The 24299-nt window shown below is 36.5% G+C and overlaps 1 protein-coding gene across 1 annotated transcript in view; it reads right to left on the bottom strand.

Annotated features, from left to right (window-relative positions):
• Positions 1 to 24299, bottom strand: part of ODAD2 (outer dynein arm docking complex subunit 2) — a 66792-nt gene that overhangs the window by 2225 nt on the left and 40268 nt on the right. Inside the window, exons 13-14 of the mRNA XM_064703285.1 lie at positions 21129 to 21317; positions 20320 to 20541 (exon numbers count right to left, since the gene is read on the bottom strand). Of these exons, the coding sequence (XP_064559355.1) occupies positions 20320 to 20541; positions 21129 to 21317 (411 nt within the window). The remainder of the gene's footprint in view (positions 1 to 20319; positions 20542 to 21128; positions 21318 to 24299) is intronic.

Here is a 24299-nt window from a genome sequence, read left to right as displayed (position 1 = left end):
CTGATTTCTCATCAGCTTAAATTACCACTTGATTCTTCAGGTGCCTCACAACTTTCTTGTGCAACTAAGAGAAGAAAACTGCTATAGATCCTTCATATCCCTGACTCAAACCCAAAAATATGTATGCACATGCTGTTCATATGGTGGTTTTGGTAAAGCTCTAGGTTTTAAATTTGGGGGCAAGGAAACCATATGCCTTATGTGATTATTCATCGCATCTTCACAGATCTAATGCAAGGCTTTTTCAGTGTAGTGAGTGTGGAACTCTAACATCCAGAATAATTTCAGATAAGACTTGTATCCATGTGCAAGAGCAGATGTTCATCAAAAATAGTGTTTTAGAGATACATTATCTAGTAGGAACATAGGAAAAAACAAAAATTGACCTTTGCCTTTATTATGACTGCACGTTAGGTAGGATTAAATTCAAGGTTAATTATATCTTATTTTAGCCATCATTTCTTTCTAGACTGAAAAGACATGGGAGAATAGGTATTTTCTGTCGCTTTCCACAAAGAACTCAATATTTAGCAATGACAATAGCTGTAGGGGAGGATCCATGCTCCTTTTGTAGGTGCATTTTAGAAAATCTGTGTGAGGCGTCAAAGAACAGAATCCCACATTAAACTGGTACAAAAGACCCAAACATATGCCTAATGAACTAGTGGTACATATGTAACCAAAGGTATCAAATACTGATTTTTTCCTTCTGTGTTCAGGGGATCACAGATCAGCTTCTCTCTAATTTGCAGCTCTTCTAAATCACTTGCCAGTGGTAACATCTGCAAGAACTGCCACGTCATACAAAATCCAGTACTACACTGTGTCTCAGGATTTTCACTGTGAGACTTCAAAGCACTGTTCTTGGAAACACTGCCCAATACAGTAGCTGCCTCTAAGGACTGTGGATATACAGCAACATTTGTCAGTTAACCTACTCTTTTTGTACTAACAAAAAGACAGCTGAAGAGAAGATTATCAAAACTGCAAAATATTTCAACAGAAGTGGGTAATTCTGTATTTAGGAACCCAACTTTGAAGATTTTTATATAAATCCTGCCTTTCATGAAAAAAAAAAATTTTCTTTTTTAATAAACCAAGATGTTTATAATTCTTTCACCTCTTGATTATCACTCCTTGACCCTTTCATGGGTTCAGTTCCATTTACTGGCAATTTGGGTCATTCAATTCAGGTATGGAAATGCATTCATAGATAGTATATACAAACTACGCCCACGTATTAGGTATATTTGACAAGTCCAAGAAATCTTTTTCCTTTTTCCTTTTCTTTTATTCCAATGTACTATATGCAATATGACATGCCATTTTTCTTGATATAATACCCTTGAACTTCATGTATCCCTTCCCTTTACTGTTCAGGTATTGTTTTCTGACACATGTAAATGTTAACAGATGTGAGAAGCAGTAAAAAAAGCATGTGGTATAAATGCTTCTTTCTGGCACATAAAAGGCACTTTCCATAGACAGAGAAAGCATTTGCAGCACCATGTAGCCTTCATTTTCTGTTGGCAGGTATCTATATTCCAAGGCTAGAGTCCAATATTTTTGCACAGTTTGCACGTCATACCAGTAAATAAGCACAAATACAAGCTGTTTGGAGAACGTACAGGGCATATGTAGCATTTCTGGATTCCAAAAGTGATGCACAGCCAAATCATTTAAATATTCAGAACAATTAAAGTTTTGTTATTACTACCCCAGAATTGTGATACTATATTATGACAACACAATCACAGAGTTATTCAGAAAAGAGAGGCTCTCAGGAGATCTCTAGCCTAGGGTCATGCTCAAAGCAGAGTCAGATATGAGGTTTGGCTGGGTTGCCCAGAGTTTTTAAATCTGATCTTGAAAAACTTCAAGAATAGAGATGGCACAACATCTTTGGCAACCTATTGCAATGTTTGACTGTCCTGGTGGAGAAAAAGGTTTTCCCTGTGCCTATTAACTCTTGATTTAGTTTATGTTTATTGTTTCTCATCCTCTTGCCACACAGCACTGTGAAAAGCCTTACTCCATCTCTTTGATGACTGAACTCCCCATAGCAACTACAAGGCTGCTGTTGAGACCACTTAAAACCGTCTCTTCTCCAGGCTGAAAAAGCCCAGTTTGCTTAGGTTCTCCTCACAGAGCAGTGCTTCAGGTTCTGACCATCCTGCTGGTCCTCTGCTGAACCTATTATGGTTTATCCATATCTTCCCTACATCAAAGGCCAAATCTGGGTGCAGAATTCTAGGTGTGATCTAATGAGTGCTAAAGGGAACAATCTCTTCCCTCAACCTACTGGCTGTGCTCCTGCTGTCAGTCCAGAGTTGTGACTTTGCTGTCAGGACACATTGCTGGCTAATGTTCTGCTTGTTGTCTGCAAAATCTCCATACCCTTTTCAGTAAACCTCCATGTTCCTCAGCCTGTCAGTCTCTAGCCTGTATCGCTGCAAACAATGATGTCTTTCTAGATTTTTTCACCTCTACAAAAGAAGTAGCCCAAGGGGACTTAAAAGCAGAAAAAGCAGAGGTAAGTATTGTACCAACAAACCCTAAATCTGACAAAATCTCAGATCGTCTCCATGTACTGGTTACAATAACTCAGAATTACTCACTTTCCTTCAGCCACAGTCACTGCAGCTTCCAGACTCAGAGAGGGGAAGCAGAAAGCACAGGGTGTCATGTTTGCAGGAAGTATGGAGGTTGGCATGGAATAATCTTTAAATCAGGGGTTAGTCATGTGATGTGTCCACAGCAAGTTTTATAAAACAATGGAAAGTGCAGAACAAGGCTGTTGGAAAGAGGCTCCCCTGTTCACACACAACAGATAATATGATCAGCCTATTCAATACCCCAGAGTCCTGTGAACATAGATGAAAATGATGAATAAAGAATAACTATACAAAAAATACTTAATGCCCTTTTTGTTCTGGCTTCTTTAGATTTTCTGCCGTGTAAAACAAATCTTATTTAAATTTTTCTAATCAGAAGGAAATATGGATAAACTCCTTCAACAAGATTCATATCTATACTGGGAAGCCAGTCAGAGTTCACATAGAGCTTAAAATTCCTGGAACTAAAGACATAAACTTCAGTACAACTTCTAGATTGACATAGCATTTCCAGTTGGTGGCAGAACTTGCCTTTTTTTTTTTTTTAAATTTAGATTTAGTATCTGGCTTCTTTTATATGCAACATTTCCTGAAGGATGCAAAATTTCTAGCACTGTGATTTTCTAATTGCGTAACACTTCTTTTTCAAAAAAAGACATTTTTCACATGTTTTTTATAAATCTAACCTAAAAGAAAAAAAATACTTTAAATAAAAGCATATGGTAGAGGCTTATCCAAGAAAGTATCAGTCTAGATCCAGCCAGCATTTTCTAACTTTCAACACCCTAGTGCACACTGGAAAATATTAAAGCACCTAGTCAGAGTGTTACGTTACACATATTCCTATGAAAATTCTTCTCATAAAATTAAATTATAAATAATAAAACATATTCCACAATCAAAGCATAATGAAGGTTAAGCTAAGTCACTTTTCTAAACTAAAATTCAGGCCAATTTCCTGATTTCTCTTTTGAGCTGAACAAAAGGATAAGACAGTATCTACCATACTCAGACTTTCAAGAAGAAGATGCTCATGTAAGTTCTGGGGTGTTTTGTTTGTTTGTTAAGTTTTTTCCTCAGGTGGCACAAAGAAAACAGATTTCAAACTAAAGTCCCATGCACCAGGGAACACTCTGAGCTAGCAGCTGTACAAAATCCAGTACCAAGAAATTCCAATGAAGGCAAAAAGTGAGCAAGGCTGACACTCACTGTGCTGCTTCCCCCTTGCACAGGGTCTCTCCTCCCTGGGACTAAAATCAGAGCAACCCCTGGTGCAGCTTTCTTCACCCATTCTGAACATAAAGAGGTAAAACTGAAGCTCTCTGGTTGGGATAGGAGAAATCCCAGGAAGATTACACCTGGCTTCTTTTCCTTTCTTGTCCTACTTCTGTCCTTTCTCTCTCCCATGAAACACACCTCCATTCTGGCAGCCACAGGAAAAGGGCAATTTTTGGGAATCACTCAAGAATGGCTGGGGGGTATCAGGAGGTCCAAAGGATGCAGCTTGGGCTGAGGTGCACCTGAACATGATGGCAGCCAGCAGGCTGGCCAGGAACTGTCTCTTCTTTTTCATCCTTCTCATCCTCCCTAAGAGTACAGGAGCTGGAAAACCTGTGCACTTCCTGCAAGGACGTGCAGGACTCCAAGTTACGATCAGAACAGACTTGCCTGCAGTTTTTTGTGCACTTAAACCATCTCACCTGTCTCAGGACTTAGGTGATTTGTCCTTGGAAAGTCATTTTTCTTATGTGACTGCCTGGGACAAAATGACTGTTGGCAAGACGAATCCCACAAAATGCCAGGAAATGAGGGGAAAAGAAAAGTAGGGCTTGATAGTTTCAGTGAGATATTCTGAACACGTGATTACTGGTACTTTACCATGAGACGTTTACTATTTTGTTGGGATAGACAGTTTCAGTGAGCTACAACTCATTTTACACCATGATAGATTTGAAGATTAAAATCCTTCTGAATACATTTTTCCATTTTCCCATTTTTCCTACCTGCTGCCTGTCCATTTTCATCTATTTTGTTTAGTTCCCTCCTTTGTTACAACTAAACTGAAAGGCATCTAGGACAAGGGCCATATTTCTTCAATATCTGAATGGGAACAGCACTCTTGAAAAGAAATCTCTAGACCACACAATAATAACATACAAAATAGGAATATAGTTGTCATATTCTCCAATAAGGTTAAATGTTGCATTACATTGCATTACTTTGGAGACATACATAAAACCTATATGCCTAAAGGGAATTATAATATGGTACACCCAGACATACTGGCAAATGTTTATATAGCTACAAAATATGAATACACTCTACAGCTCTCTCTTCACCTCATCTGTTTTACTGTCTTTTTCATATATAGTTATTTAGAGAAAGATGCCCTCCTTCTCTGCAAAGACACAATAAATGGGCAGAGAACTGTGAATATTACTGACAAGGAGAAAAGCAACAAAATGTCAAATGGTGAAATGTAGAATAGTTTAAAAATTGCAAATTTGCAAACCACTTAAAAATACTCTAAGTTTAAAGGTTTTCCCATCTCAATTTGATACTTACAGGATTTCAGAGGAATATTTACAACTATTTAAGGTGTAAATCTAACTGCCTATAAAAATATCGTGCAAAGGTGAAGTAGCTAAGTAAAACTAGTAATCAAAGTTATTTCTAATCTTTGTTTAAAAGGTACAATTATATGGAACTAATTGGAGACCTTAAAGGCAGACAGATTGAATCTCCATTCAGCTGCAAGATGTTTGGTGCAATATTAAGAAAGAATTCAATCATCATGAACATTCCAATGTACAAAAAGTCTTACAGGATATGAAACTCATCCCATAAAAAACAATAGGCAGATTTGATAATCCAAAAGTGATGAATCCCAGGTCTCAGAGCATATTTTTATTTGAACCACTTTCTGTATTTTATTTTTATGTCATTGTAGTTCTCAAAAGAAGATTAACATATAAAAGGCTTTTGGTGGCATAGAGAGAATAAAGAACGTTTTTTGTGATTTCAATAGAGTGACATTTCAAAATTTATTAAGATTAAATTATGAGCCTGCTTACTTATTATATGGTATGGACATTCAAAACTGTAAATTTATGTCATGGATATCCCTTTCACAGTTTACTTTGTCTCAGTAACCTGTTGTGGACTATCCTTCCTTTGTATCATTGCAAGGCTGACCAATCTTTCTTTTTTATATTTCCTGCTCCTTTTCTATACTTACCTGCTTTTTCACTCTTTGCTTTCCTTTTCATTTTGCAGGAGCATGACTTTTACCTTTCCTTTCCTTCTTAAACATTATTGAGGAGGTATGATAGGAAATTGAGAAAGATTTGCTAATTCAGTTTTGTTTCAATATTTTTAACATTACTATGGATATGAATACTATAATTTTGTCTATCTCTAGTAATCACATGAAAATTATATTAAATTTAATCAGGGGCAGTTGCAAATAAACTATCAGCAGCGACAGAGGAAAAAATGAGGTTTAAGCTGTCCATTAACCCTGACATTCTGAAGGATTCTGCCTGATTTCTCAAAAATGCTCTGAAAACATGATGTGGGGTTTATTTCCCTTTAGTTTGTCTGATATTCCTGAAATGCAGTCTTAACTATTCCATCTTTGAAAACAACATTGAACTGCAGTAAGGGGGCACTACAGTTTCCAGACTTTTGACAAATTTTGCAATGTTTCTCTCAAGTGCATCTTATCCTGAGAATAGGGATCTGAGAACATAATCTGACTGTAACAATATTTTAAAAGTATGTTAGATCTACTGGTATGAGTGAACTGACTTCAAACTCTCTTCTGTATTCAATTGAAAGTACTGATTTTGATCTCTAAAGTTAATATAGCTTTAGGTCCAATGCTCTAAGGGTCGGTCTCTCTTCCTACATAGGATCATTATAATCAAAACCAGTGAGGTGCTTTTGCTAGTAAACCTTACATATCAAAGTCTGGGGATAAAAGCAGGAGGTTCTCCCTGTGAATTTGTACAATAGCATTTGTTTGAAATAAGTAGCCAGCACATTTTAAAGCTAGGTTTTTTGTGGCACATAAGAAGACTGTTCTATAGTCTTATGTTTTAAGATGTGGGGGTTGCAACAGTGCATACATTTACATAAACTGGCAGATGAGTGGTACTGTTCAACATATAATCTGATTTTAGACTAGCAAATGTACCAGAAAATGTTGAATTAGAACACAGGGTAAATAAATGTATAGATGGTATAAACACAGATCAGATCTATTCATACAAATATGAAACTGAATGTGATGAAGCAAGAAAAGATCTAGAGCTGTTCATGGACAAGGGTACATGTATAGTCCACATGTTCATTCATATTAGTAAGTCTAAATTTTCTTAATATCAGAAAATTAAACGTATGGTACCATTTATTTCTTAAGATTCTCAAACTGCTTTTTTTTTTGCTATTAGAGAAAACCAAATTATTTTATACTAAGGAGTCATCTTCCTATAATAAACGCACATTTTTTATGAACAGTTTGGTCAGTTGTCATAAAATAAATTTACAAGTGCTGGAAATTTGTGTGCTTTTAAAAAGTCTGTGTTGAGGAAAACATTACCATGTACACTTATTGTGACAGATAAATGCTTTGGTTTTTTGGTGATGGAAAAAAGGGAGTTGCTTGAATTAGCACTCCAATCAGCCCATATTCAACCAAAATATTTGTGACTTGCATACAGTTCTTTAGAGCAGAGTTAGATAGTTTTTCAAAAATAAGCAAAACGTCTCTCCAAAGCCACTCAAGGACTCTGGCCACAAGGTGCTTGAATGGCTGCTCACTTTTGGAAGGTTTGTGAGATAGAGACTTTTAAAAATACTGTGTTGCATGCAAACAAGCAAGTAATAATACCTGTCTGACTTTTATATGTCAGAAATACTAGAGACTGATTTGCTTCCTTCCCTCTCTAAAGATGTAACTATGAAGTGGTAAATGAAAAATCAATTAATAAAAGTTAAATTTAAAGCTTTTCTCTGATTAAAACAAAAGCCTGTTCCTCAATTTTTTCATTAACTTCTCAACTTCAATTCCAAGCTTCAGGTTTTGGAAATGTTTTTGGCTTATTCATTTGCTTGAGCTCTTTAAGTTCTATAAAAAGAAAGTTATAGTTGTGCTTGGGCAAGTGGAGGTTGTACCACATGCATAAAAGCTCTGCTAAAGCTGGTTAAAGCATGCGGGGGAAGATGTGAAAATTAATTTTCTAAAACCATGCAACTCTGTGCTTTAACACAGGAGAAAAAAAATTCATGTGAACCCTCTACCTGAATGTTGCTGCAAAAGGTTAAAAGAATCAAGATTTAAACCTGGGGTGGTGGGTCCTTCGTCTCTCAGGTAGGAGGAAATGGTTGGAGCTAACCAGCTACCCAAGACATTATTTCACAAAACTAGAGCAAGCACAAGAATATTACTGACCACGTGGTGGGCATTCTTGGGTGAGTATGTCTGAGGCATGCTGCCACCTAATAAAAGCAGTATATGGAAGATGATTTAAGAGAAAGTACTGCTCCCACACAGGGAATGTGCTCTCTACTTCATCAGCTCCCCACTCAAACAGGCTACTTTTTCATTTCAACAGCACATCATGGGTTTGACTCATGAAGACAATTAAGGAACTTAACATCCTTCTCTGAACAGAAGTATCTTTATGCAGAATATTGTAAATTTTGTGAAAGAGTAGTTTCTCAAAATACAATTCCCTCATATGCATTTGTGATGCAGAAGAATTAAACAGACTATCAGTTTCTCCCCCCACACTCCAGGATGTCAACAAAAATTTAAGGATAAATAACACCTACATGCAACTGCAAATTTCATGAGGATTCTTGATTATGAGACCAAGAGCAGAAAAATTAACAGAAACAGCCTGCTCGGTCAGAAACAAAGTCAGGGCTTCATGGTGTCCCCAACTGTATCTTACACTGAAAAAATTTCTGTCCAAATTGTTTGCAAGGACTTTATTGTGTCACTCAAACATTTAGACATCTTTTCAATCCTAACCAATAGTTACTGGCACTATCTGCAGCACGTGCAGTGAGCAAAACTGTTCAGTGTAGTAAATCCATGAAAGGGGAAAACTTTGAACTGAGCTGTGATGTATTTGCACAGGACATCTGACCTCTATTCTGCACTGTGAACTGCAGTTTGCAATTGTCTCTGTCTGGACTTATTATAGAGAACTGTATTGTCAGCAGTTTGTGACATCACCATTTACCACCCTTCCCATTACCATTTATGAAGATCCTTTGGCTCCAAAACTTCATCCTAATTTCTAAACTTTGATTCCTGAGTTTTAAACAGTTATTTATCCTCTTTAGGATTCTGTCTTCTCATCACATCACATTTTAACTTCTTTAATAGTTGTTGGTGAAGAGTGCTGCTCAACACTTACTTAAAATCCAAGCATGGTGAATTCCACCTTTCCAAACAGCAACAAGATTAGTAATCAACAGGATACAGTAATCAACTGATGGAAAGACAAAATTCTTTGAGAAGCAAAAGACTGATAAAATATTCTCTATACCATGACTATTCAGCAAATCCAGTGCCAAAGACAGACTTTTTTTCAATATATACACACTCCCTTAGCCTATAATGCCTCCGGAGTCCAGCAATTATGTCTCCCTGGAATTCTGAGAAGGAGCTAATCCAGTCTAATGAATGTTGCATTTGTGCAGATTGCACAGATTTGACTTTAGGTGTTCTAAAGACCTTCTTGATATTTTAAACTTTTCTCTATTTTCACAGAGCCCTAATTATGTATCTTATCCTGGTATTTGGAACTGTCATACCTGTACAGCACTACGGAAGCATGTTAATGAGTTGCTGCTTTCTCAATCCTATGCCATGGAAAAGTTTTTTTATTTTTACCTATACCTTCAATACAAATGCAATGAGTAGAATAGAATCACCTTAAAGGCCCCTTCTATCTAGCTTTATAGCTCTCCTAAATCCAAAGATAACATGCAATTTGCAGTGTATCAGACTCTTTCAGTAATTAAAAAGTGTTACTGGCTAATAATATTCTCTCACTTTAACATTACATTTTTTTTTGTTCAAAGCTTCCAGAGATGAAGAATTATCATAAACCAAGGCATGGCAATAAATTCTGCACTGACTAGCAGCTGATAAATACAGCCAATAATTACCCTTAGAGATAAAAGCAAAATTAATTAAAATCAAATTTTCAATGAAATTAAATAATATGAAACTTCACTTATAGTCCAGGAGAAGATACATTTTAGCTTTCATATGCAATTGATTGTAAAATGAGCACAACTGCATCAGCAATTCATACCCAGTCCCTGCCCTCACTCAAGTCAGGACAGAATTCTCATCAGGCTTGTGCTGCCTGGCAGCCTTGTCAGGTCTTCAGATTTGATGCCAAAGTACAGAACATTGACCAGGAACACTTACACTAGAGTCCATCCCATAGTCCACACACTGCAAATGGGCTTTTCCTTAGCATCTTTCCTTTGAAAGGGGTATCAGTAAGTTGTGCCTTATCACTTAAAAGATACCAGAGAGTGTGCTTTGCAAGGGGGATATAAGAGAGATTACAACGAGTAAGGCTTGAAGCCAAACTGAACTGAGTGATTGATTCTACAGGAAGAACTTTTTTCTTGGTATTTTTTATGTTCAGATTCTTTGAATAGCTCCTTACATACAAGGAAACTATTTTTGATCAGCTGAATGTCAAAAATAATTACCTGGCATTCTGTCCTTACACATTAAACCCAGTATCTCTTAATTAAGAAAACTAATTTTATATCTGACAGTTCAGCGAAGATACTATTCCATAAACATAAAAATATTTTAATGCTCTTCTTTCTTATTATTGCCAAATTAGAAAGAAATGATTCATAGAGTCACAAGGATAAGACTGGTGCAGGGAGCTAAACAATTGCAAGAAGCTGCTCTGTGTATTTCTGTGGTTTGGAAATAGCGCCAAGTCAGAAGGAAAAGACATTCTCTGCATTTTCTAAAGCAAGATAAATACAGAAAAGAAATATAGATGAAAGATGGAACTGCTATCTGCAGATTCTGCCAGATTCCTTGGCTTTTTGGCACACCTATTGAAGCTGGCAGACTTAGCCAGTAGCAATCTTTTCCATTAAAAGGAGCAGCATATATTTTGATTTAACATACTTTGTTTGTGCATTTTTAAGCTTCAAAAATGTCTATTTAAATTTTTTTTAATGATTCCTTCTGCACAGTTGGCTGCAATTGCCCTTATTTGAAATGGCTCATTTATCACTAAAAGAGCTGCAGGGCACAGCTACTGTTAAACAGCTCCAACAAATGTACAGCTTAGTGGGACAAGCTTCTTTTTATAAGACTAAAAGATGTTTAAAATGTGCCAAGAGGAGCTTTATGCCAGCCTCTAGGTTTGTTATCCAAATGTTACAAAATTAGAGATCTCCTGAAGCACAGAGTTTGGGCAAAAATAAGCTGATCTCCCTTAGGCTGCTGTTTTTTCCCATCCACAGTCAGCCAGATTTTAACAGAACACTTGCTACATATCATAAACTTCAGTAATGTGAAATTTTGAAAAAGTAATCTAAAGTCTGAGGCTTAATCTATACCAAAGCCAAACTTCATTACCTTCATCAATGGTGCAAAAGCAAAATGTTTTACCTAAAAGTACCCTTACTTTATGAATGGTGACATTTTGCTTATTATGAAGGTAGAACAGCTACTGGCTCCTGCTTCCTGGAGCTGAAACTGTAAGCAAAATGTTTAAAGCAACCTGGCAGTTGCCAACGCAATGGAAACTGGTGTAACACTGTCACTTTACATTAATCCTTCTGAAATGGAATAAAACATGATAGCATGTGACTTAGTTTATGGAATCTCTTATATCCAAAATTTAAGTGTGATGTGATCAATATATTTGTTGGCAAAGGGATTTAGCATATTTTTGGTAGACAACAGACATGCAGAAGTTTTGGAATCTAGTGCCCTCTTTCTTGATGTCCAAGAACTGTAACAACTGTTATAAAAAGCAACAGGCATCAGTTTGGAGCATGTGCCAGACGCGCTGTATCTCCAGCCTGAACTGTGGAGCCTGAGCAGAGCAAACCACTGCAGTTACAAAGGGGGTTTTTCTAAAGGAAAAATTACAACACAAATATGTAAATTGAAAACACATACTACTATACCCCAATAGTACTATTGCACAGATATCACATGAAATATTTTGGATTGATTTATGAAGATATATTAAACCTTGCTTTATAATGTAAAACTCCATATTGTGTATTTAATGCTCTCACCAAAGGCCCCCACAAGAAAACAAGCAAACCTGTTGCCAAATTCTCCTAAAGAAGTGCTTTTCCATTTAGTTTTCTATACTCCAAATAAATATAGTATGTGATAAAAGGTTGGTTTTAGAATGCTTTCAGTAGAAATTATTAGTAATTGTCTTCCATGTTTTGTAATTTACATCTATTTATTTCACAAAGATGGTCTTATGCAAGTCTTTGAACACAAAACAGTTAGCCAAAACTTCTTGTAGGGATTTATGACTTTAGCAAACAATGACCAGTTTTCTGGAAGCTCTGCACAATAAATTACAGAAGCTGTATTTTTTAACACAGTCATTATATAAACCTTCCAAATATGAAATCTACATTTCACAATAACTTTCAGAAACAGTGGTTAAACAAATGGGTTTCATATCTTGGAATATTACAAGGGAATAGAAGAGTCTAACATTTCTGCCACTGAGAACTGAACTCAAAAAGCATAAATACCTCCTATTAACTCCACACAGGATTCAGAAGATACATTATGGCTGTTTTGCCTTCTTTGCCAAAAATACCAAAACCAACCTACCAACAAGCCCAAGCTTAACACATCCATGCTCTCCCCACCTCCCCTCCAATGCATTTCTTGAGGCTGTACCCTGATGAAAAAACCAATTAAAAAAAATTAAAATGTATGATTATACAAATCAAGTCCCATTCTTAGGGCATGAGCGTCTTCTTTGCCCACTTCACTGTACCAAGCAGTTGAAATTTGCTTTTCAGCATTCCTGGTGATGTTGTTATAAGCTACCACAACTGATATTCCAGAAGGCATCCACTAGTATTTTGTAATATAAGAAAACAGAACACTTCCATGTTGGGCAAATAATAGCATAAACCAGACCACAGAGCAAGGCTAAAGATCAGTTCTATGCATGGGTAGGTTGGATAGAAACTTTCAACAATAAAAAAATATCAGAACATGAATGAAACCTCTGATCATCTGCATTTCAGGTATGTACCTTAATCATTAGGTTAATGGTTCTTCTAGCCCAAAAATAATTAGTTCTGTATGTATAATGGAACAAGAACAGGAGAAAATGAACTTTTTCATAGTGCAGCACAGAAATATATCTTTCAATTAATTTGGAAAATAAAAGCTGCTCAGAACAATGCAAAGCTAAACAGAGACTAATTTGCTTGGACTTCATGTAGCCTTCAGCACAGACACACAAATTCAAAAGCCTGACAACAGCACCAGTTATGGTTCCCATATGGTGTGAGTGCCTAAAGTCTCAGTGACTGGCTACTCTCCACTGGTTCTAGATTTTTACAAAAAGTTTACAGTCAGTATTTGTTATTTATATTTTACTTAAGATGACTGAGTTGCAGTTATGAATTAGCAGTTAAAAAAATGTATCCTGGTTTGCTTAAACTATCAAATATGAACATATAAATATTTTACATATTTTTTCTAGCAGTCCTATCTGTTTGTTCACCTCCACCTTATTGTGTGTTACATTTAAATTGAAAGTTTTCTGGAGTCATCTTCTTCTCATGCAGGTACACATCACTCCCTAGCAAAGTGAACCCCTTATCTGTAATCAGTGCCTTTAAGCATCATCACAGTACACAGAAAAAAAATGCATAAATAAAAAAAATTGATAACTTTACTATTTGTTAGCTAATTATTTCACAATTCAAGCAGAAATTTAAAGTCAAAACATCAAGGGATCCTTGTACAAGATACTGGAAATCACCTCAGTGGGAAGATCTTCTTAAATGTTTTAAAATATTTATGTACCATCTGCTTGGGTATCTGTAAAGGTAGAATTTCATTGGCAGGCAGAACAGGCATTTTTTAGCTTCACCCTTTACAATCAAAGCCACTGGTATTCTTTTCACAGACTTTAATAAACTTATGTCTCTGTAATTCAAAAGTATTTACCACTTTCTCAGCCAGTAAACTCCTTCAGTTTCCTAATGAATCTTACCTCTGCCAAAGCTGCAGTCCTCTAGTGTGGAAAGGCAATATTTTGTTTTAAAGGCATTATAAGAAGGGTCACTGTGTTTGTCTCTGAATATCTTCCTTTCTAAAACAATAAAAAGCTTGAACACATTTTGTGGCTGCTTTTGAATTGTGAATTATTCTTTCAAAAATGAGACCTGAGTCTTTCCACATTTATAAAGTATTCTGACAAAAACTAAATCTGATTTAATCATCTGAAAAAAAAATCACCTTATATCACAATGTCTAAATTCACTGGTGATTTTTTACTCCTGTGCATGAAGGCCAACCTTATAAGCATGCAAAGGTTTAACCTGCGGATCCATTTCCAGAAAGACACGAAAATCAAAGTAGAAAATTGGCCAAATACAAACTTTGAGGGCAATACTGTGGGCAAAGAGAATAATGAAAATCTCTGATGTTCAAACAGAGCTTACATAGAAACAGGGAAGCTATTTTACCTGATTTAAGTATTCATACAGATAGTACTGGAATACTGAATTTTGTCCTGAAGCATGTTGCAATTCAGTCCAAAAATGAAGTTCAAAAATAAAAAATTCAGAACTGACACACAAACATAGTTAAAGAATTAAAAAGACAGAAATTCCATCAGCAATTACACTTGCCTAGCTAATTAAAAATAGGACAATGAGACAAGAATTTAATTTTTTTCAATAAGAATGTATGTGAGAACAGAAGCTATGTAGAGCTTGTCAGTTTACTAAGCAAAAGTATCATGCTTGTAATTGCATAAGATAAAGCTAGACAAACCTTAGGCTACAAATAAGGTGCAAATGTTTTTATGGGGAAGGTATTTAACTACTGGAACAAGTTATGATGTCTCTGGTGGATTTTCCATTGCTGGAATTTTTAAAGTAAAGAGTCAGTGTTTTTCTAAAAGATATACTCTATTCCAAACAGAAAAAAATGAAGCAATGTCTCTGGTTTGCATGAGCAAGGCTAGTCAGACTTGGTCATTAAAATGTTCCTTCCAGTATTATATTGTATGGACCTACAAGTATGTCACATGAGAATAGTGTCCAGTTTACCAGACTATAATCTTATTTGACCTTTTTAAATACTGGCATATTACCTCTCTTCCAGCCCTGCAACTTCCCCTGAACCACAAGCTTGCTGAAAATCAACATCCAGGAGGATATTAATTTAAATTCAGCTGTCTGAAAGCTAGCTGTTTAGTCTGAGCTAGTCACCTAGGTTCTTTCTACATTCAGCAGAGAAAATTAGGCACTTTCATGAGTCTACTTCTTGCAGATATCTTGGGCATCTATTTTCAGCTAGGATAAGTCTGCAGGTGCCTCTCTCCATTGCCTACAGAAGGTGTCTTAGTTTAGACTACTTTAAACTCCATACCTAAAAGTGGCCAAAATTAGATGAAAGGAATCCATCCTTAATATGCCAAAGATCTCTTTCAAAATCCTTGGATTCAAGTTAGTTAGATCCACTAATTTAAAACATCTGGCATTATTAGATCATACTCAATGCATGCTTCAGTTACGGCTGGGCAGATTGAGTTTCATCACCATCATAGCATATAAATTCAACTCATCTGTATTCTTCTAGGAAAAGAAAAATCAATATTTTTAATAGCTCTTTCTTATTGCACTATTATTCAGAATTCTGTCATTCCTATCTAATAATGAAATGAACTGTATGCTCATTTTTAAAAGTTTTCCACTGCCTTGGATGGGATTCCCCCCATTAAACATAGATACCTACAGCATAGATGTGCAGCTCTAACCTTTGAATCTGCACTGTCATTGCTGCCAAAGGAAACCAGAAAATATTGCCTGTAGAAACCAAGGTGCCTTATCTTTGCTAAATGTCCAAATTAAAAGAGATGAAACAGTAAAAAAACTATTCTTCTTCCTTGACTATTATAAGAATTGGGATGACTATTTCAGTTTGGCATGTGTACTGTATAAACATATAAAGTTAAGATGAATTACTAATTTGATTAATTTTGTTCTTCCACAGCCTGACTTTGGCTGCTTATTTCTCTTGTTCTTACTTTTTTCATTGCTTTAATAATCTCCTCAGACATTTCTCAGAGTCTCATTAGCATCATAATAAAAGACTGACCTCAACTCTGTAGATGATGAAGCCAATCAAACTTCCTAGGCCTTTTTTACACAGAAATCATCATCATCACCACCACCACCTCCATCATCCACAAAACCAAATCCTTTATATCACTTACAAAGCCAGAAATTAACTTCTGCAATAGCAGAAATTAACTTCCATGAGAGATTATCTTTCACCTTGATTCATTTGTGAAAGAAGAATGGCCAGGAATAATCAGCAACATGTTTTTCATGTGTATATACTTTGAATTTTTTTAATACCTGAAGTCTTTTAGAAGGTATACTATGAGCAGTTGCATGGGTGCCTGTCCTATTACACCCCCATCCTCCCTAACTCACCTCAGAAACAATCTAAATCTACAGCTTGCCAACATCAGCAAGAAAAAGAGTAACCGTAGCACAGAGTAGCATTGTATTATCTTGACATGGTCTGTAGGAAAATTATTTAAATACTTTTTGCATCTTCTGATGACTTTACTTCTTCCTTTAAAACATGTTTACAATCATCTTTTCACTACTAAAGTAACTGCACTTCCTTAGTCTCCTATTTCTCCCCAGTCTTTTTACAATTTGTCTTACAAGGGCCTCCCTTGTAACAAACCTGTACTCTTTAGCTCACAGTTAGACTCGTTTTTCATGAATGAGCTTGATTGCTCTAAAGTTTCAGCAGCAGGCAAATATAGGTGGACATCGTTTCTCTGCAATAGCTTTGAGAGAAATGTTCTGCTGTTTCCATGAATGGAAACAGTGGTGATGGCTTGGTGCTGCTTTCAGTTGCCTGTGAATTTTCCTATTTCTCTTATCTTCTTTTTCTCTATAATGGTCACAGACTCCAAGTATAAAGAATGTTGCCTGATATCCCTGCTTATCTCAGCTGTAAACTGCCAAACCCTCACTGGATTTCTCTCCTTCCTTGGTTTCTGGATGGCTGTCCCCAATCTTGAATTCAAATTGATACCTGTTCCTTACTCTGATGTCTATCAATTTCTCTTGCTGTCTAGTGCTCCACATGTCATCTTCAAAAATGCAAATGCACATTACTGCATTGTTACGGCACTGATGTTACTGCATCTTTGAGAATGCAAATGTATTTTCTAGCACAGCCATGAATTTTTACTTGAGAAAGAGGAAATATGTTCTGATGTTTGGTAGAAAGAAAGCATTTATTCATCTGACCTCTGGTGTTTGGTAGAAAGAAAGCATTTGTTCATCTGTCACAGGTCATAACCATTGTTCCATTCCCGGTCATAAGAACATTGATTGTGAAACTGAACATAAAAGAATAACTTCATAAACTGTCTTTCTAAACTTCCTCCAAAATCCCTGTTTGTCTCCTCAGAATTTCACATGGCAGCTGACATAGACCAGCGACTTTCCAAGATTTTTATCATTTAGACTCACTTCACAAAATTGAATGTTTTTTGTATGCAATTACAAATAGGTGAAAATTTCCAACACTGGTTCTCTCTCACTGTTGTTTTGTGATTTGCAAATAATGTTTGAAGCAGTAGCAAAATGTGAGGTACAACACTCTGATTGGAATTATTTTCTGTTTATAACTTTATTACTGGTTTCTTGGACAAAAACATGTATATATATATTGAATAGGGAATGGTCAAAAAGTCTAATGCTTTGAGAAAGTCTCTGACCAACTGTTACAGCACTCAGCAATTGTGTCATTCACACAGGCTAAATGTTTCCCTGAAGCATCACACATTCTTTGTATGTGAACACAGCACATGAGCACGTGCTGAAGAACACCTGGAATTAGGCAATCCAGTCACAACTACAGAGGCTGAGACATTAATCCAACTATGCATGATCACTGAAACACCAGATATCTGGTAAAAGATTAAAAAAAACAAATCAAATCCAAATAAGTTTCCTAGAAAAAATATGATTGGTCCTGGAATAACCTGTACGTAAATACAAAGTATGCTTTCAGTCAACTACTCACTGGAGAGGCTACAAGAATGGAAACACCCAGGCATTCTGTAATTACTGCAAAGCACCGAGCAAAGATATCCAAGGGCACAGACAGAGTGCTGTGGGCTCTCTGCCTGTTTTTTCTACCTCTGTTGGGGTCAGGATTGAAGGAACTCCAGATGATAGTTCATGTTCAGACTCAGGTGTTTATTGTTTCTTATCAATGCTACAGCCACATAGCCATGAGTTCTGAAGTCTTTCATTAGCAAGGCACAAAATGGCTAACTATCTCTTATTACAAGGTCTTTTAAGACTAAAATATCCAATTAAGAAATGACACCTAGATTATTTTCCCTTTTAATCCAATAACTGATCTCTCAAAGCCCACAATGCGGACTTTTCTGTCCAATTACAAAATACCACCTAAACCCATGAGGAAGCAGGAAGAAGAAAGTAAAGAAGAGGAGCAACATGCCTCCGCCCTAAAACCTCCACCTTGCTTCATATTTATTACTATATTCTAAAACCCCAAACTCAGAAGTTTTCCACCCTGTATATCACACTTCTAACCAACTACACACCTATAATCCCAGTGCTATTAATCAATTTTGGAAGCCTTCTCCACAGCCTCAGGTCAAATGCAGTGCTCTGTTGTGAGTCTGTGCCTTTCAGCACAGAAAGTTTAAAATTCTCAGTATCCAAGGTTCCAACAGAGTGCTGCAACTACTATCTTGCCTATGTTGGGTAGACCAACTGAGAAGGCCAGGAAAGACTCAGCCCTCTGACTCGTGCATTTCTGCAATTAAATCTCTACCCACTCTCCCTCCCATCTGGGAATGCCTATCCAGCCTTTCTGAAACTCCAGTTATTGGTTCTCGATGGCAATTCCAATAGTGCCAGCAAGGGAGTCAAGCTCTTAAGTGTTGGTGGATTGGTCATGTGTGCCCTGAGCTGCCATGGTGCATGTGTTGATTTACTCCGTGATCTGCTCAGCTCTGGCAACACAGAACAAAAGCACTTGGACGAGCACATCTGGAACATCCAGAATATTGTGAATAATAAAACATTAAAAATTTGTTATATTTATCTGTAGATCCCTATTTATCTGGAAGTACAAATTAATGCTTTTTATTTAAAGTGTTTATTAACACTTTAACTAGGACTGAAAAATAAAGTGAACCTAGAGTGAGGTGGAATTACTCTAAAAGTTCATTATCAGAATCAGTGTGCTGCAACTTATGAAACCTGAAATCTCCATAATAAATTGAAAGAAAAGAGATGACAGGAGCTCAGAAAATGGATTGTGCCAGTTAAACAGAGAGAGAAGCAAGATTTAAAATCAACAAATGCTAATGTTGTAGTACAGCATATATTCCTCTGTGCTGTATAGCCAATATATGTGACTGTGATAGCAAGGTGTTACTCTCCAGTGCTGAAAGGGTAGCTTAGATTTGAGTAAGTTCAAGTATTGGACCTTAAACTGAATATTTAAGTATTTTTGACCAGTGGATCCTTTAAGGCCAACAGTGCACAGATAAACACATGATAATTCAGCACCATTAACTGTGCCAGAACTGAAACTGCTCACAATGAAGTACATGATCATAAATGCAGGCATAAATCAACATTAATAATAACACTACATTGTAAGTCAACTCTTACTGCAAATACATTTACCTGAACATCAAGTAAAATGAAAGGTCTGCATACAGTGAATCTTTCAGGGAATTTATGAAAATTGAGAACTCCTAATGTCTCCACCTCTAAAGCCATAATGCTCATCTCTCCTGTGCCAAAGGAGCAACTCCTCTGACTTCAACTAGTGAGACAAAACTTTGCTAAAAAAATCTTTTTGAAAGAAAATTTTGTTCTAAGATCTTTGCAGAATGTGATTATGCTTAACTCCTAAAATAAGAATTTTATAAGTAAATTCAGAATTCACCAAAACAGCTCCAGGTAAACTAAGCCTTTGTATTATGGAATCTTAATTTGCCCCCAAATCCAGTTACACTCAATGTCTAAGTGTCATGCTGCCATGTTAGGCAACCATCCATTAAGATAACTTCTTTAGCAAATGTCACTTGAGAACGACAAAATGCAGATGTCATGCCACCACCAGCCTAGGTCAGAGTTGAGTACTCTAAAGGTGAATGTCCACATCATACTTCCATTCTCAAAACCCACCTAGCTGTAGTAGTTTTGACACTAAAATCCTGCTTCCTAATTCACTAATTAGCCAAACATTTTTAGGATAAAGTTTAGAAAATTTGAGGTACACAGCAATATTCAAGAATTATTTCAAATTAAAGATATCTTTTTTTGACCATGCCAAACCTCTTCAATAGTTTGAGGCCCAAATAAGAAAAAGCTTCAACCTCACCTTCACCACTCCATTTTCATGCATGGTGACACAGTTGTTGGGATCCTCTGAAAGCTGATATAAAGCTTGAGCTGTAGCTCTATGAACTAATGGATCCTTTGACTTCAAGTAACGTGCTAAAGGAGCCACAGCCTTGGCCTCTCCAAAGGCAACTCTGTTGCTGCCCCACATGCAACAGTGGGCAATGGCCTCTGCTAAGTGACGTCTTAACTTGTTATTGTTCTGAAGAAGGTAAAAACATAACAAATTAAAGTCAACACATAACAAAAAAAATCATTGGAAAGCAAAATTGTATTCCCACACATCTTTAAGGCATCCCAATTTAATTGCAGTACAATTAAAACTGGAGAGAGCTGTAAGGCATAGAGCTATTAAAGTCCCTTAATATTCTTTTTATAGCAAGTGCTATGAATTTTTATATTATTTCAAATGTACTTTTAGACTGAATAGAAATTAGATAAGATAGCAATAAAATGTAAAATATAACCCCATCAGTGAGATTCTTCTGCATATTCGGATTAATTGTTTTCTCAGCCCTTTGCGCTGTTCTCATATAGCAGCTGCACCACTCAAAAGCAATATTCTGCCACAGTAACTATTAAAACAAAGCTCATCTTCCAAACCAATTTTAGTAGCAGACACAGACTCTTTTGATGTCCAATATATGTCCCACAGAGGAATGATGCTACAGCTCTTCCTTGTAACTGCTGCAAAATCTACTGCTCTTGTCATAACCCTTCAGTTGGGCATAATGCAGTCTGAAGTAAGAAATTCCAACACTTTTGATGATATCTTTAAATGTTACTTACTGTGTTTGCTAGCTTGGACAATAGAGGGACAACTCCATGATCTGTCATAACAGCTAAGTTTTCTTCATCTTTAGCTATATTTGCAATGGCTGCACATATACTTGTTAAAACTTCTTTATCATTTGATTTTAGCAAATTGACTAGCAGTTCCAAGCCGGCAACAAATGATCGAACCATTTCTCCAGAATTCTAAATGTGAATCAAAAGAAACACAGTTTTAAAATATTCAATCACTATTTGCATGCAAATGTTTAAAAAAGAGATTGGCATGACATATTTATTCAAAACTGCAGCTATTGCTGCGTTGCCTTCACCAAGAAATATGGCTATTTGGAACTCGGAGCTCTTTTGATTGACATATGAGAGTTAGACTGTTTTATATGCCACCATACAGGCAGAAATTCAATGCCTAAATAAAGGTATTTATCATTTTTCATACCTCAGGGTATAAAAATCTCCAGCTGTCACTTTAGAAGGGTGCAAGTCTCACTTATCAGTAGTATCAAAGTGGCCAGATGGGTGCCTTGCACACCTCAGGGCATCTAACACAGCAACAGACACTTTAGGCTCTCAAAGTGTCTCCTGTTTCCTACATTTAGTCTGACAGCTAAGACAAAGGAATGACAATATTATTTTCTTGTATCAATGCCAATAGTATTCAGGAATATTTAAGAGGGAAAGTTACACAAGTCATGACAGCAACTGTAGGAAAACCATGGTGTACCTCAGAGTATGAAAAATCAATGTAAAATGCGAATAAAGGACACAAAAACTACCCTGGAAAAATGTCTATGTTTACCCATAAAAATGAAATAGAAACAGTATGCCTGGATCTTGAATACAGTGGGCAGATCTCATCCATTTTTCAAAAAGTTATCAAAATGTTAAAAAAGGTTTAGAGAAAGACAACAAGAATAATCACTGGTAGGGAACTGTTCTGCAGAAGGAATGACTAACCAATCAGAACATTCAAGGTAATAAAAGCAAAAGAAGGAGCAGTGTGATATAGATATACAGAACCTTGAGTAGAGTGGAAAGAGCACACCAGGATCTCTCTTCTAGGAGAACTGGAATCATCAGATAAAATCAGTACGTGGCATGTTCAGAATCAAAGTTGCTTTTAAACAATGTGCAGTTGAGAAGTTGTAAGTCCTTGAAACAGGATTGCAGTGGCTCTCAAAAAATTTACATGTTAGGCAAATTCAAAGAAATAAAGAAAATCCATTAAGGGTTATTCAGTATGAAACTCTCTGATTTAGAGATTTCCTGAGCACAGACTTCTTGAAGTGATGTTATGGTGGCACATCTGCGGGTGGCATTGCACAGTCTGGTGTCAAACTGTTACTACATTGGAACAAGAGACAGGTGGTCAAATGGCTGGCAGTAACTTCATAGGATAAATTTCAGCTTGTGCTCCTCAGTGGTGATAAATGTGCAGGGATAGAAAGAAAAGTCTGTAAGTGGAATTGCTTTGATTTGTTTCTTTCAACAGGCCACTAGGAGAATTTTGAATAAAAACTACTAGACACTCTCCTGGAAGCCTCTGGACTTCATGTAAGTGCAAACATGGATTATGTGAACTTTCCTAGGGCTAGGGAGTGACCCTGAAGACCAAGCATGGTTTTGATTATATTTATTTGGTTTTGGGGGCTGATTTATGAACAGAGTAGGGTCCAACTGTATTGTGTCAGCTTTGGTGAGCAAATCCATCAAATCATGGACTTGGTAAATGAAAATTTCATAAGATACTGCAGTTTCATCTTTTTTTAGATCTGGGACTAAATGTCAAACAGAACTCTTAGCTGTGATGTTTCCTTCTCACAGAAAGCAAAAGCAGTGTGCAGGCCCATTGGGAATGAAACATTTTTTGCCAAAGGCCGAACAAATCTTGAAACTGGAAGGGAGAGCTTAAGGCCAAACTGTGTAAGGGTAGACAACAGACACCACAGCATGTGGAAAAAGGGCAGCATCCAAAAGTACACTTCATGCAAAAGTCCTAAAAACCCCCAAAACAAACACATAAAAGAGGTCCTTATAGAATTTAAAACAGAATGTAAATTCAGAAGAAGGACAATATAGGTTTGTGGTGCAGAACAGCAGCTGAGAAAGAGAAGGAGGGGCAATGCTCTGCCATTTTATTACCATGTGAGCTGCATGTAGAGGCAGGTGGGCGTACAGAGGGTTTCCCATGGATACACCAGCATCAATGTTCCTCTACAACTGCTAGTGTATGCATATCACAATGTAATGCATCTACAAACAATCACCTGAATTAAAACAGTTTGTCCATATCAGTTTTCATGTTTGTCAGGAAATTTTAAAATCCAATCCAAGGCGATATGTAATGGGTTAAAGAGAAAGCTTTCTACAATTTCTTACCTACATGTATTCAAGGGCTAGAAGTTCAATTACCAGACATGGGAGGAGAAAAGGAAATGAAAGATTTTATATTTACTTCCAAACTTTGAAGGTCACTACAGCATTACCTTGTGTATAAATATTGCCTCAACAAATGAGAAAGGCTTCTGTTCAACAGGTAAGTGCTACAGTAAAAGGTCTAAGATTTGAAAGGACCCTGAACACAATTGTGGTTTTCTGCATGGTTCAGATACCTCCATATTCCTGCTGTTGAAAGATATTCCATGAGGAGATAAATAGCCTTTATCTCATCTTAATGAATCAATACCAACATTTTATATTTTTCTACCTGTACATATTTTATTTCCAGGTGATTATAGCCCTATTTGTTGAATTTCTCTTCTGACAAGCTTATACTTTCCACATTTTGTACTGGAGCACATCTCACTAAAGTCATGGAATAACATATAAACAATTCAACAGTTAGAAAAAGAAAAGAGTTTCAATAATCATCTGTGAAACCAAGTAAACACAAGGACAGAGCTTTCTACCAGTGATGAAAAGCAGAGGGAAACTGCAGAAACCACATGTCAGGGAAGTTTCCCAAATGTGATTTTGGGTGTAGTCTGGTGGTCTGTGCAAGACAAAGAGAAAAGCAAAACACCAAGAAATCTGAAGAACAATGAACAGAAAGAAGGACCAAAATGAGAGCTTTAAAATCCATTATGTTATGTACAAGATTTCTCTTTTTTGGAGAAACTTAAACAACAAAGACAATGTTTTTTGTATCGTTTAAGCAAAACCACACGCTAT

The sequence above is a fragment of the Zonotrichia leucophrys genome, chromosome 2 (assembly GCF_028769735.1).
Source record: "Zonotrichia leucophrys gambelii isolate GWCS_2022_RI chromosome 2, RI_Zleu_2.0, whole genome shotgun sequence".
Classification (NCBI taxonomy): Eukaryota; Metazoa; Chordata; class Aves; order Passeriformes; family Passerellidae; genus Zonotrichia; species Zonotrichia leucophrys.
This window is presented reverse-complemented; position numbering and strand designations above follow the sequence as displayed.